Below are 13112 nucleotides of genomic sequence, written 5' to 3' on the forward strand. Positions count from 1 at the left end.
AATATACACAATATTTCCAAGAATTGAACAATGAACCAAGCAGACATACAAGGGTCAGAATTAACAAGAGAGCTAAAATATTCACAGGGTGGCCTTGCCTGACTCTGTTATTTGACATGGTACAGGTGACCTTATTGTCAGCCTAAAAATCCACATTTATTCTTCAAGTCTTAGCTAAAATATCAGTTTACTTTCCCAAGGCAGAGTACAGTCAGGGATTGTGAAGAGTCTAGGATTTTACTCTACTTACAAGCTAACAAATTAACCTATTACTGTTCATGGATCCTGGCAGAAGACATGAGATTCCTAGATAGGGACCAAGGACTTCATTACTTACAGCAAAAGTAGTAGCCAAAGCTTCATGTTCATGCCAGTTCCTCACATCCTCCAAGTCTCACAGAAAAAAACAACATTGAGTTAGGGACCATGGCCTATACATGCAGTAGGTTGCTTTACAGGAGAGAAACACTAAACTTGGAGATTCAGCACTTTCACAGTTAGCAAGCCTATTCTTTGGGGGAAGAAATTACCTAAACCCTCAAGGTTGCATACTGCAAACCCAACCCTGAGAATGGCTTAGGTAGAGATAAATCAGAAGCTTTCGTTCTTGGTATACCCAGAAGGAGTATATGGGGATACTTAGGGCCCATGGAAGATTGCATCTTATAAACTTCTTTATTTTTTACTTAGCTTATATCATGTTCTAACTATCCACTTGCATATCCTTCTTTTCAAGTATACTTAGAACTCCTTAAGGATGAAAACTGTTTTATTTATTTATTTATTTATTTATATTTAACTCCAGCAACTACCTAGCACAGTGTTTAGTACTTAGTAGAAACTCTAAGAAAACAATGGATGTATTGAGTAAACTCTATCATGGTTACAGTGACTTGGCTTTCAAGCACTCTTCTTGATGGGAGGGTACCTACTGGTGGGCATACTCACCCTCAAGTCTTTATTAACTGGTCTACCCCTTATGGCCCAGGCTTTTGGACATACATGTGGAAGTGGGAAACATGGCTCTGACTTCAAGTAGAATATATATATACACACACACATATACATACATATATATAATGCACACACATATATACATGTGTATATATACACACATATACAGCCATATACATATATATGGTTATAAATTCTTAAAATGAAATGCAATCTATATTAATAATAATACAGTCCAGAAATGCCAAGGAATCTTCAAATGGAGAAAAGCAACTGAACTACACTACTTCATCCTGTCTGAGACTCTTTCCACTCCTCTGAATCTTCTTGCAGATTACTAATGCCTTCATCATATTTGCCTCTAGGTTGTGAAGTTGTATTTAACTCTCTACCTGATGCTGTGAAAGTGCACCTTTTCTTTATGTCCAGTGGCACAGTGGGAAAAGACTAGAAATTCAAACATGACTTTACTAAATGCCAAGGCGTATCAAAGGGGAAACAAACAATAACACAGACCTTGATTGGCTTATACAAATAGTAACTTTCTCTCTCTTTCAGGCCCAATTTCATCTTTTAGAGCCTTAGGCAAAAAGGGTGGCCAAGAGTTTCTAGCTTTTAAGACACTGAGCTCTACTTCTTGTAATGTATACCATCCCTTCTTCTGGACTAGAAGTTCCCATGTTTGTAAGAAAAAATTTTGTTATAACGGCTCTTTCTCATACTTTTGGTACCAAGTTTTTCTCATGCTGCCATCTTGATTATTCTTCCACATCTCTCTTCTACTTTTAAGATTTATTACACTGGATTCACCTAGATAATCCAGGATAATCTCCTATTTTAAAGTCAGATGGTTAGTGAACTTAATTTCATCTACAACCTTAATTTCCTTTGGCCATGTAACGACATTTACAAGCTCCAGGACTAGAATGCAGACATCTTTGGGAGCCCCTATTTTGTCTGCCATAATACGTTTCTCAAAAAAAAAGGAAATCACTGTCAGAAGTTAGGAAATATTAGGGAGGAATGCATCATCTCCACTACTTCTGATGTTTCCTTCCCTGGAGGAGCTCGGTAACTATAATTATGGCATGTCTCTGCTCACAGGAGATGAAGTGGTTTATCTTATTGGTAAACTTAGGAAGAGTAAATTTGGCATGCTTGGCTCAGAACCTCCCATTTTTCCTCTGGGGAGCAAACTGCTTATGGAGAGCACACATTTCACTACTCCTCCAGGGAATCTACCCCAGCAAGCACAGGTCGGGGGTGAGGTTCACCCCAAACCTGGCCTTCCTGAGGTGGCGAGGTAGAGAGAGAGAGACTGCTAACTTGGGGACTTGGTGTCATTTGGCTAACAAATCCTCCAGTTTGGCCTCTATCAGAGGTTGATATTTTGACCCCATCACCCAACTCTTTTGTTTTATTCCTCAAACTGTTCAAGAATCCAGGTGGAAAAGTAGAGTACCTTTATTGAGACTCCATTACAAACCTCAAGAAAAAGCACTTACTTCGATGATGCTGTTTATTTTTCCAAGATGTCTCATTTCTCCATATGAGATTGGTTTTTTTTGAGACAAGGTCTTGCTCTGTCAACCAGGCTGGAGTGCAGTGGTGCAAACACAGCTTACTGCAGCCTCAATCTCCCAGGTTCAAGCGATCCTCCCACCTCAGCCTCCCAAGTAGCTAGGACTACAGGCACATGCCACCACATTCAGCTAATTTTTTTTTTTTTTTTTTAGAGACAGGGTCTTGCCATGTTGCCCAGGCCTCCAACTCCTGAGCTCAGGCAATCCTCACACCTCAGCCTCCCAAAGTGCTGGGATTAAAGGTGTGAGCCACCGCACCGAGCCAATTTGGTTTTCTTTTGGAGAACAAAGCTTATGTGGGAAACAGTATAGTACAGTGATGAAGTATGCAGGTGTATTAAAACTGCCTTAGTTAAAATGCTGACTCCATCATTTATATGTCATGTGATGTGTGGCAGATTACTTAACCTTTTTTGTGCCTCTGTTTCCTGCCTGTAAAATGGGAATACTAATTCTTTCTTCTTAGAGTGTGAATAATAAGTGATATAGTGGAAGCAAAACACTTAGAGCAGTGCCTAACATATTGTAAGCATTCAACGCATGCTATGTGTTACTATGTCTTATAACATATTTGCATACTCCATTGTATTTAATATAGAAATACTAAAACAACTTTTTTCATGAAACAGGGTTCTCTGAAGCAGGGACTATGTCTTATTCAGTTTTGTACCCTCAAGAACAGCATAGTGCCTAGCACAATAGAGAGTAACACGTTTGCTGTATGAATAAATGAAATTAGAAATGAAGCCAAAAACCAAGGTAAGAAAATTGTTCTGCCATATAGCACAATTTGCTTTACTAAACTTAAAAGCCTTTACTACGGATTAGTTTCCACTTGGCCAGAAAGTCAATAAAATATGTTTTTTAAATTAATGGAAAAGGCATTTTGTGCAATTTAGCATTGGAAACTATATTTCAAAAGTAATCCCAAAGCATTTTTAGCTGTTGCCTGAGTCAATTATGAATCTTTGCTGCTCTCTAGTGGGAGAAAACGTAAAGCACACAAAGGTGATGTCCTCAATTGGCTGGCATATATTTTTTAAAAATCAAAATAACTTTTCTACTCTGTCTCACATGTTTTCAGAAAAAAAGTTTCAAAACTTGCATTATTATCTCAGGTAACAAATTCTTTGCATTCCTAATCTACTCCCTTTGGGAAATCAGTCATATTAAGTATAATGTTTCACTTTTTAAAATATGCCCCAATTATAACAAATTGCAAAATAAATAAGATATGAAAATTGGGGAAAAAAAGGTCACAGGTGCAGAATGACATTTAGAAGTATAACAAATTTCAAGGGTACTTTTGTTCCACTATTACTTCAATGTTTGCGGATAATCCCTCTGGTGTCTAACCTCAGTTTTTAATCCAATTTCAGATTACTGAAGTTCTGCAGAGGAGTCACAAAGAGTTCTCAATTCAATCCAGAAAATTTTCTGAGCACCGAGAATGGGCAAAAACTGGGAAAGGGAAGGTTAGTGTAGTATATCAAAATGAAAAATACATTATCTCTGCATGAGGGAAGGTACATGGACACAATACCACTAAGTAGAATGGAAAGCAAACTGTGAGAACATAATTCTATTGGTGGTACAAATTCAGAGACATGGGAGTACAGGGAAAGAAAGTTTGCTCTAGGAATGCTTCCCAAAGTAAATGGTAGATGAATGAGCTCTTTAAGGATACTTAAATCATCAACAAAAAAATAAGAGAAAAGTTACTTCACATAGATGGAAAAAGGTAAACTACTACACATGAGTAGAAAATTACAGCTTGAATTTTGGAAAAGATGACTAGTCAGGTATAGCTGCAGTGGCAAGTGTATTCAGAAATCAAATCAGAAATAAGGGCTGGTTATAAATCATGGAGGGCCTTGAATGCCATCAAGAAATCTGGACTTTGATCTATCTGTTTTGAAGTTATTGAACATTTTACAAGAGGTTGCAGTAAGATCCATGGTTTTAGAAAAACATTTTGCTGTATATTAGTCCCTTCTTATCCACTGGGGATACATTCCAAGAGCAGCAGTAGATGCCTGAAACTCTGGGTAGTATTGAACCCAATGTACATTGTACTTTCTCAATGTGATAACTGAGACAATTACTAAGAAACTAATGGGCAGAGTGTACAGTGAGGATACGCTGGGCAAAGGAATGATTCACATCCCGGGTAAGACAGAACGGGATGACATGAGATTACATTATGCTACTCAGAGCTTCATGCAACTTAAAATATAAATTGTTTATTTCTGGAATTTTCCATTTAATATTTTTAGACTGCAATTGTGGGTAACTGAAACTGCAGAAAGCAAAAGCATGGATAAGGAGAAACTACTGCAGTTTCAAAGACAAACTGAAAAAGAGAAAGCCTAAAGTCAAGGAGGTCAATTTGAAGGCCACTGATATCATCCAGAGATGAAAATGTAAACCACGCTGTAACAATGGCAATAGAGAAAAAGACACAGATATAAGATGTTTCAGAAAAAGAACAAAAATCACTCAACAGTGGGTTGATGTGGAGTGTTGGATAAGAGAAGATCCTTAGAATAAGAGAATAAAGAAGTCTCTGAGGCTTTGAGTCTAGGCAGGTAGAAATATTTTGAAGCCAGTGTGGCAGAGATCACAGAGATGATGACAATTTGTCATTAATTCCCATACGTTGCCTACTTGCCACATGTGGTTAAAGGACAAAATTGATCTACTATTCACTGCTTAGAAATGTTTTAGTTTATTATCATTTAAATAAGGAGTAGGGAGATCAAAAATATGTAACTTCATACTTCAACTTATTTAAATTTACAAGAAAAATCCAAAAGTCACATAATCTGTGTCTTAGGCTTTTCATTGGTAAAATAAAAGGGCTGGACCATGAGACGTTTCTAAGGTTCATTTTAGATTTAAAGTGTATGATCTTGGGTCTTGTGATTAGTCAAGGATAAGTGATATAAATTACATCCAGGGGGCATCTGATAACCAGGTAGTCTAGAGTTTATGAAAGATATGGAAACTGTTCACAAATATGTAAATCGAAAGTCATGGAATGGGATGACATAACAGAATTCTACAGAGGGAGATGAGGGATGAATCCTGAGGACAGATCCATGGGGAATCAGTATATCCCATCTTGTGGAATGCCACCTCCATCTATCCAGTTACCCAAACTAGAAGAAACATAGATGTTGTCTTCAACTCCTTTCTCTTCCTCACTACTCATCATTCTAACACCAAATCTGACTGATAATACTTCCAATCCATCCACTTCTCTCCATGCCACTGCCATTTGTCTAACACGGGCTATCATCATTTCTAATACAAATGATTTAAATAGCCTCTTTTTACAAATTTACTTTTAAAACTAAAAAATGTTATTTTAAAAAGTAAAGCAGGCCGGGTGCAGTGGCTCACACCTGTAATCCCAGCACTTTGGGAGGCCAAGGTGGGCAGATTACCTGAGGTCGGGAGTTCAAGGCCAGCCTGACCAACATGGAGAAACCCTGTCTCTACTAAAAATACAAAATTAGCCAAGCGTGGTGGCGCATGTCTGTAGTCCCAGATACTAGGGAGGCTGAGGCAGGAGAATCACTTGAACCTGGGAGGTAGAAGTTGCAATGAGCCGAGATCATCCCATCCCGCACTCCAGCCTGGGCAACAGGAGCAAAACACCATCTCAAAAAAAAAAAAAAAGTAAAGCATATACAGACATGGCACAAAAAATGTTAAATTACCAAAAGGTATACAATAAAATGTATCCTTCCTTCCCCTGAGCTATACTGAATGGATATACCATAATTTATTTCACTGGTTCCAATTAATGGGAACTTCCTTGATTCACAGTCCTTGGCTTTTACAAATCATGTTGCCATAAACATCTTTTCATATACCTTATTTCTCACATTTGCAAATATATCTGTGGGCTAACCCTAAATGTATAACACATTTAATTCTCTATTTCACTGGACGGTATCTATTGACTCCACAGTATCAACAATGATTAAATAAATTAGTCTATTTCCATTTCATTTTCACTTTCTTCTTACTCCAGCATCTAATGTTAGTGAATTATAAGATTTATCTTAGTACTTGTCTTTAAAGTTTTACATACATGTACTTTCAATTACTTCATCTATATTTTAAATAATTTTAGCTTCTAATTATAATAAGTGCTTACACTACCTCCCATTTTTTCTTCCCCTTCCCATCTTTTGTTTGTTCTATTATTTCCACTTTGTCAGAGTTTATAAAACAGATTCCTTTCTAACTGTAACCTCCATGTTTATTTTCACCTTAATTCCACATTTAATCATACTGGTACATCACTGCCACTCCTTTTGCCATAATTTCTCCATTTATCTGTGGTTGTTGAGGCTTTCCATCTGCTATAAAAATTCATGGAATTATATTTTCTGGGTTTTTGCCTATTCAGAGATGTCTGCTATCTTTTCACTAAAAGGATAACATCTGGAAATGCATTTCTGGAGTCCACACTTTCTCTCCTTAAGGAATTTTAAGCATTATTCCATTGTTTCCTAGCATTGATTGCTGCTGTGGAGAAGTCTGAGCCAGTCTGAATTTTTTTTCTTACATGAAATTAGACTGTTTTGCCTAGTTGCATAAAAGAGTCTTAATCTTTGAGGAACAGTAATTTTGTTTGAACATAACATAAATGTTAACAATTCCATGTCAAGTTTTCCTAGGCTACAGAATACCATTTCCATACCTATATCCAAGACATTTTTTGTTTCTAGAAAATATTTTTGAATTATATATTTAAATATTGCATCTAGTCCATTGAATCTATACTCATTGTTATATATTGGACCTCCTCATCTTTCCTATCAATTATTTTTGTCCCTAATACTTCTAAATTTTTTGTAGATTCTGTTTCATTTTTCTTGCTTTTCTTCATTCCATCTCCCACATCTCCAAAGTGTTTTAAGTTATATCTAGTTTTCTTTCGGCTTCTTCCAATAAGACCTTCATTCCTATAATAGTTTTTTAATTCTCCATTTCTTCCCTGAGCTCATTTGTCAAGTCCCTCTGTGGTCTTAGTATGTCTTCTCTGAGCCGTTGGAGTTCTTCGTTTTGAGTTCATATTTACAGAAGGAGTGCATAATTAAGGTTTGTTGTTTTGTTTCATATTTTAATTCATACTTGGCCAATTTTTTTTTTTTTTTTGAGTTGGAGTCTCGCTCTGTCGCCCAGGCTGGAATGCAATGGCGCAATCTCAGCTCACTGCAAGCTCCGCCTCCCGGGTTCATGCCATTCTCCTGCCTCAGTCTCCCAAGTAGCTGGGACTACAGGTGTCCGCCACCATGACTGGCTAATTTTTTGTATTTTTAGTAGAGACAGGGTTTCACCGTGTTAGCCAGGATGGTCTCGATCTCCTGACCTCTTGATCCGCCCACCTCGGCCTCCTAAAATGCTGGGATTACAGGCGTGAGCCGCCGCGCCCGGCCCAAAATTTTTATGTGATCTATGACAACTTTTTTTCTGATGAGTTTTTCTTTCTCTGCTTGTTTTGGTGTCTACTGTTCCTTTCCTTCTTTTTTTTTTTTATACTTATATAAATCCTGTGTTAATTCCTCTTTGACTACTGCTCATGTTTGAATGTGATGAGTTTTTCTTATGATCACTATTGGCAGGAGGTTTATAAGAGGAAGGAGCTAAGACCTTCCTTTCTGCTAAGCCAAGAATTTCTGGATTAGCAGAAATTCTTCCCAGTTAACAGTGATGTTTCTTATGACACAAGGTTATGCGTAAAAGTTTCTTTTTTCTTTTTACTTCTCCAAAGTCATCAAAGATCAGTTGCTATAGGGCTGTATCCAATGCAGAGTCTCTTTGGTCCACCCTGTACCACTAATGAAATAAAATGTAAAACTCAGATATGGCCTATTAGTGTGATTTTTCCCTCATTCCTACCAATCCTGCTTCTTACTAGTATTGACTTGAGTGGGTTAAGGAGACTTCCACTACCATCTTCCCATAATTCCAAATAAGGAATTGTTGGGTATTTCCCCAGTTTTGCTTGAGGTATACAGATGCAAGCAGCACCTAACTGTATCTGCCAATACTCCTCTTCACCCATAACTGCTCTTGGTAATGCCCCCTCATATATTGTGGCTAAGGTTTATAGGTTTCATCTAGTTTTTTTAAAAAGATGAAATTTACATTTCTGTTTTTTGTTCTTACCTTGGATTGATTTCTGAGAGAATAGGAGGACAGTACCGTCTTTACTTAGCCATTTTTAAAATAGAAATTTCTATAATAAGGTCATCTTAGTCGCCCAATTTCCAATCCCCTCCTCAATCCATTTTTGCCAATTACAACCAGCATGATTTAAAGTGCAAGTCTAATTTTGTCAATACCCTGCAAGAAATCATTTGATGACTCTGCATATTCTTGGAATAAAAGCTAAACATCTCTATATGTCCCCTATCTACCTCTCCTGCCTCATCTATTATTACCCAGCCCCTTCACACTCAATATTACAACATATCGAATTTCTTTTAGTTATTCAAACTCCCTGTAATCTGTTATGCCTCCAAGCATGTAATATGTTCTTCTCTTTGCCTGGAATAGGCTTCTCCTGACACTGATCACTCCCATTCACTTCTTAAATCTTAATAACCCTTCAGCTCTCAGCATAGTAATAATGAGCTTCCATTTTTTATTATTTACAAAAGCACTGTGCTAAGCAATTTCTATGTATTAACTCATTTATTTTCACAGCTAGCCAATGAAGTGAGTGGTATTATTGTCCCTATTTTAAATATAAGAAAACTGAACCTTTAAAAGGTTATGAAACTTGTATAAGGAAACAGAACTAGTAAATGTTGTAGCTGCAACTGAACTCCAGCACTCCAAAGGCCTTATAACAACAAACTGACTATACATTTTACTATATTTATGTCACTTCTCCTTACCCTTCAGCTCTGGGTCATGTGCTTCTTCTACAGGCACCAATAGCTGTTTATACTTCTCCCATCATAGCTCTTAACACAGTGTGTTATAATTGCATTGCTTATTTTCTTATCAGAGTCACCCTCCAGCATATGGATTCTCAACGTTAAGAATTCTGTCTTATTTCTTATTGAATCCACAGTGCCTGACACATAGCAAGGGCTCAATAAATATTTTTTGAAAGAAAAAATGATTTTTCCCAGGACTTAGAAATGGAAGATTTTTTTTAGTAGTAGGAGAATATACATAGAAGTTAGTATCACAAAAAGCCTTTCACTCAGCCAGGCCATAAGAGAGAATAACCACTAATAGTAATAAAACTTTTCCAATGTCAAGTCACTAACCAGTTCTAGAAAAGCAGTTCCACCAGAGCAAAAGTTCCACCAGAGACATTTATTCTTCTTGCCTGAGGAAGGTGAGAACAGGGGAAGAGAGACTTTATGTTATCATAACATTATATGTATTTCATTTTTTAAAAATTTTAAATAGTTTATTTTAGGAAAACCTTCTTGGGTACAGGATTTGGAGCCATAACAAAATATTAGGATGGAAACCATTTCATCAGACCAATTAATCACACAGAAACTTTAATAGGAGAATGGATTAACTAAAGCTACCCCAAACTAGATCTGTATGGGATTACCCACAGTTGTATCAAGATGGATCAGGGTAATAGAATGGATACTACTTTTCCACCATGGCTGCAACCATCCAGAGACCTTGACCTTCTTTATCTCCTATATTACTCCTTGTAGTAGGTCACCTGCATCAATCACAACTTATCAAAACAGTAACACACTTATCCAATTTTCTTTAGTAATTTAAAACCTCCTCTGACATAAATGGTGAGGAGTAAAAAAGTTACAAGCTCTTTCAGATTAGGAAACCACACATACCATACATGAAGTCCTTTAGCTTGCAAGATGGCATTTACTGATTTCTTTCCTCAATCTGGATGAGCACTCCCAATGCCCATATCCAGGTCTTTCTCAGCCTAGATTCCTTTGGCCTACCACCACAAAATAGGGCTAAATTCTCTCTCACTTTAGTTAAGGTCCCTTTTTGCCCTTTCTTACTCCAAAAATTAAATTATACTTCTTTTCTTTTTTATACTTCCCTTGAACCCCAGCCAAAAAGCTTTCTGTATCTCTTTCTACACAGAGGCAAAAAATTGGTTCATACTTATTTGTCATATTACAAACATATTGAATGCAAAACATATATAGAGCAAAGGGATCACATATTTAAGGATCCACGTTAAGAGGTATGTCTGCCATAATTCCCTGCATCCTCTTGATTTATTTATGGGATATATGAGATATTTTGATACAGGCATACAATGTACAATAATAACATCATGGTAGATGGCATATCCATCACCTCAAGCATTTATCCTTTGTGTTTCAAACAATCCACTTATACTTTTTTAGTTGTTTTTAAGGATACAATTAAATTGTTATTGACTATAGTCACCCAGTTATACTATCAAATAGTAGGTTTTATTCATTCTTTCTAACTATTTTTTCTACCCATTAACCATCACCATTTCCCCCCAAACTTCCCACTACCCTTCCCAGCCTCTGGTAACCATTTTTATACCCTCTATCTCCACAAGTTCAATTGTTTTCGTTTCTAGCTCCCACAAATAAGTAAGAAATTTGCTTTTCTCTGCCTGGTTTACTTCACCTGACATAATGACCTACAGTTCCATCCATGTTGTCAAAAATAACAGGACTTCATTCTTTTTTATGGCTGAATAGTACTCCATTGTATACATGTCCCACATTTTCTTTTTTTTTTATTATTACACTTCAAGTTTTAGGGTACATGTGCACAACGTGCAGGTTAGTTACATATGTATACATGAGCCATGCTGGTGTGCTGCACCCATTAACTCGTCATTTAGCATTAGGTATATCTCCTAATGCTATCCCTCCCCCCTCCTCCCACCCCACAACAGTCCCCACAGTGTGATGTTCCCCTTCCTGTGTCCATGTGTTCTCATTGTTCAATTCCCATCTATGAGTGAGAACATGCAGTGTTTGGTTTTTTGTCCTTGAGATAGTTTACTGAGAATGATGATTTCCAATTTCATCCATGTCCCTACAAAGGACATGAACTCATCATTTTTTATGGCTGCATAGTATTCCATGGTGTATATGTGTCACATTTTCTTAAACCAGTCTATCATTGTTGGACATTTGGGTTGGTTCCAAGTCTTTGCTATTGTGAATAGTGCCACAATAAACATACGTGTGCATGTGTTTTTATAGCAGCATGACTTATAGTCCTTTGGGTATATACCCAGTAATGGGATGGCTGGGTCAAATAGTATTTCTTGTTCTAGATCCCTGAGGAATCGCCACACTGACTTCCACAATGGTTGAACTAGTTTACAGTCCCACCAACAGTGTAAAAGTGTTCCTATTTCTCCACATCCTCTCCAGCACCTGTTGTTTCCTGACTCTTCAATGATCACCATTCTAATTGGTGTGAGATGGTATCTCATTGGGGTTTTGATTTGCATTTCTCTGACGGCCAGTGATGATGAGCATTTTTCATGTGTCTTTTGGCTGCATAAATGTCTTCTTTTGAGAAGTGTCTGTTCATATCCTTCACCCACTTTTTGATGGGGTTGTTTGTTTTTTTCTTGTAAATTTGTTTGAGTTCATTGTAGATTCTGGATATTAGCCCTTTGTCAGATGAGTAGGTTGTGAAAATTTTCTCCCATTCTGTATGTAGGTTGCCTGTTCACTCTGATGGTAGTTTCTTTTGCTGTGCAGAAGCTCTTGAATTTAATTAGATCCCATTTGTCAATTTTGGCTTTTGTTGCCATTGCTTTTGGTGTTTTAGACATGAAGCTCTTGCCCATGCCTACGTCCTGAATGGTAATGCCTAGGTTTTCTTCTAGGGTTTTTATGGTTTTAGGTCTAACATTTAAGTCTTTAATCCACCTTGAATTAATTTTTCTATAAGGTGTAAGGAAGGGATCCAGTTTCAGCTTTCTACATATGGCTAGCCAGTTTTCCCAGCACCATTTATTAAATAGGGAATCCTTTCCCCATTGCTTGTTTTTGTCAGGTTTGTCAAAGATCAGATAGTTGTAGATAAGCGGCATTATTTCTGAGGGCTCTGTTCTGTTCCATTGATCTATATCTCTGTTTTGGTACCAGTACCATGCTGTTTTGGTTACTGTAGCCTTGTAGTATAGTTTGAAGTCAGGTAGCGTGATGCCTCCAGCTTTATTCTTTTGGCTTAGGATTGACTTGGCAATGCGGGCTCTTTTTTGGTTCCATATGAACTTTAAAGTAGTTTTTTCCAATTCTGTGAAGAAAGTCATTGGTAGCTTGATGGGGATGGCATTGAATCTATAAATTACCTTGGGCAGTATGGCCATTTTCACGATATTGATTCTTCCTACCCATGAGCATGGAATGTTCTTCCATTTGTTTGTATCCTCTTTTATTTCCTTGAGCAGTGGTTTGTAGTTCTCCTCGAAGAGGTCCTTCACGTCCCTTGTAAGTTGGATTCCTAAGTATTTTATTCTTTTTGAAGCAATTGTGAATGGGAGTTCACTCATGATTTGGCTCTCTGTTTTTCTGTTGTTGGTGTATA

At 37.2% G+C, this 13112-nt stretch overlaps 1 protein-coding gene across 35 annotated transcripts in view; it reads right to left on the minus strand.

Moving 5' to 3' along the window:
- Positions 1-13112, minus strand: part of IGSF11 (immunoglobulin superfamily member 11) — a 463419-nt gene that overhangs the window by 412596 nt on the left and 37711 nt on the right. For 33 of the 35 annotated variants that reach the window (XR_008624841.1, XR_008624835.1, XR_008624842.1 and 30 more), the window contains one exon: positions 9842-9903. The exons of the other annotated variants lie outside the window; for them this stretch is intronic. Coding sequence is in view for 13 of the 33 variants with exons in the window: in XM_055110321.1 (XP_054966296.1) it covers positions 9842-9890 (49 nt within the window). In the remaining 20 variants the exon portion in view is untranslated. The remainder of the gene's footprint in view (positions 1-9841; positions 9904-13112) is intronic. 35 annotated transcript variants of the gene reach the window in all.

This window comes from Pan paniscus, chromosome 2 (genome assembly GCF_029289425.2).
Source record: "Pan paniscus chromosome 2, NHGRI_mPanPan1-v2.0_pri, whole genome shotgun sequence".
In the NCBI taxonomy this organism is placed as follows: domain Eukaryota; kingdom Metazoa; phylum Chordata; class Mammalia; order Primates; family Hominidae; genus Pan; species Pan paniscus.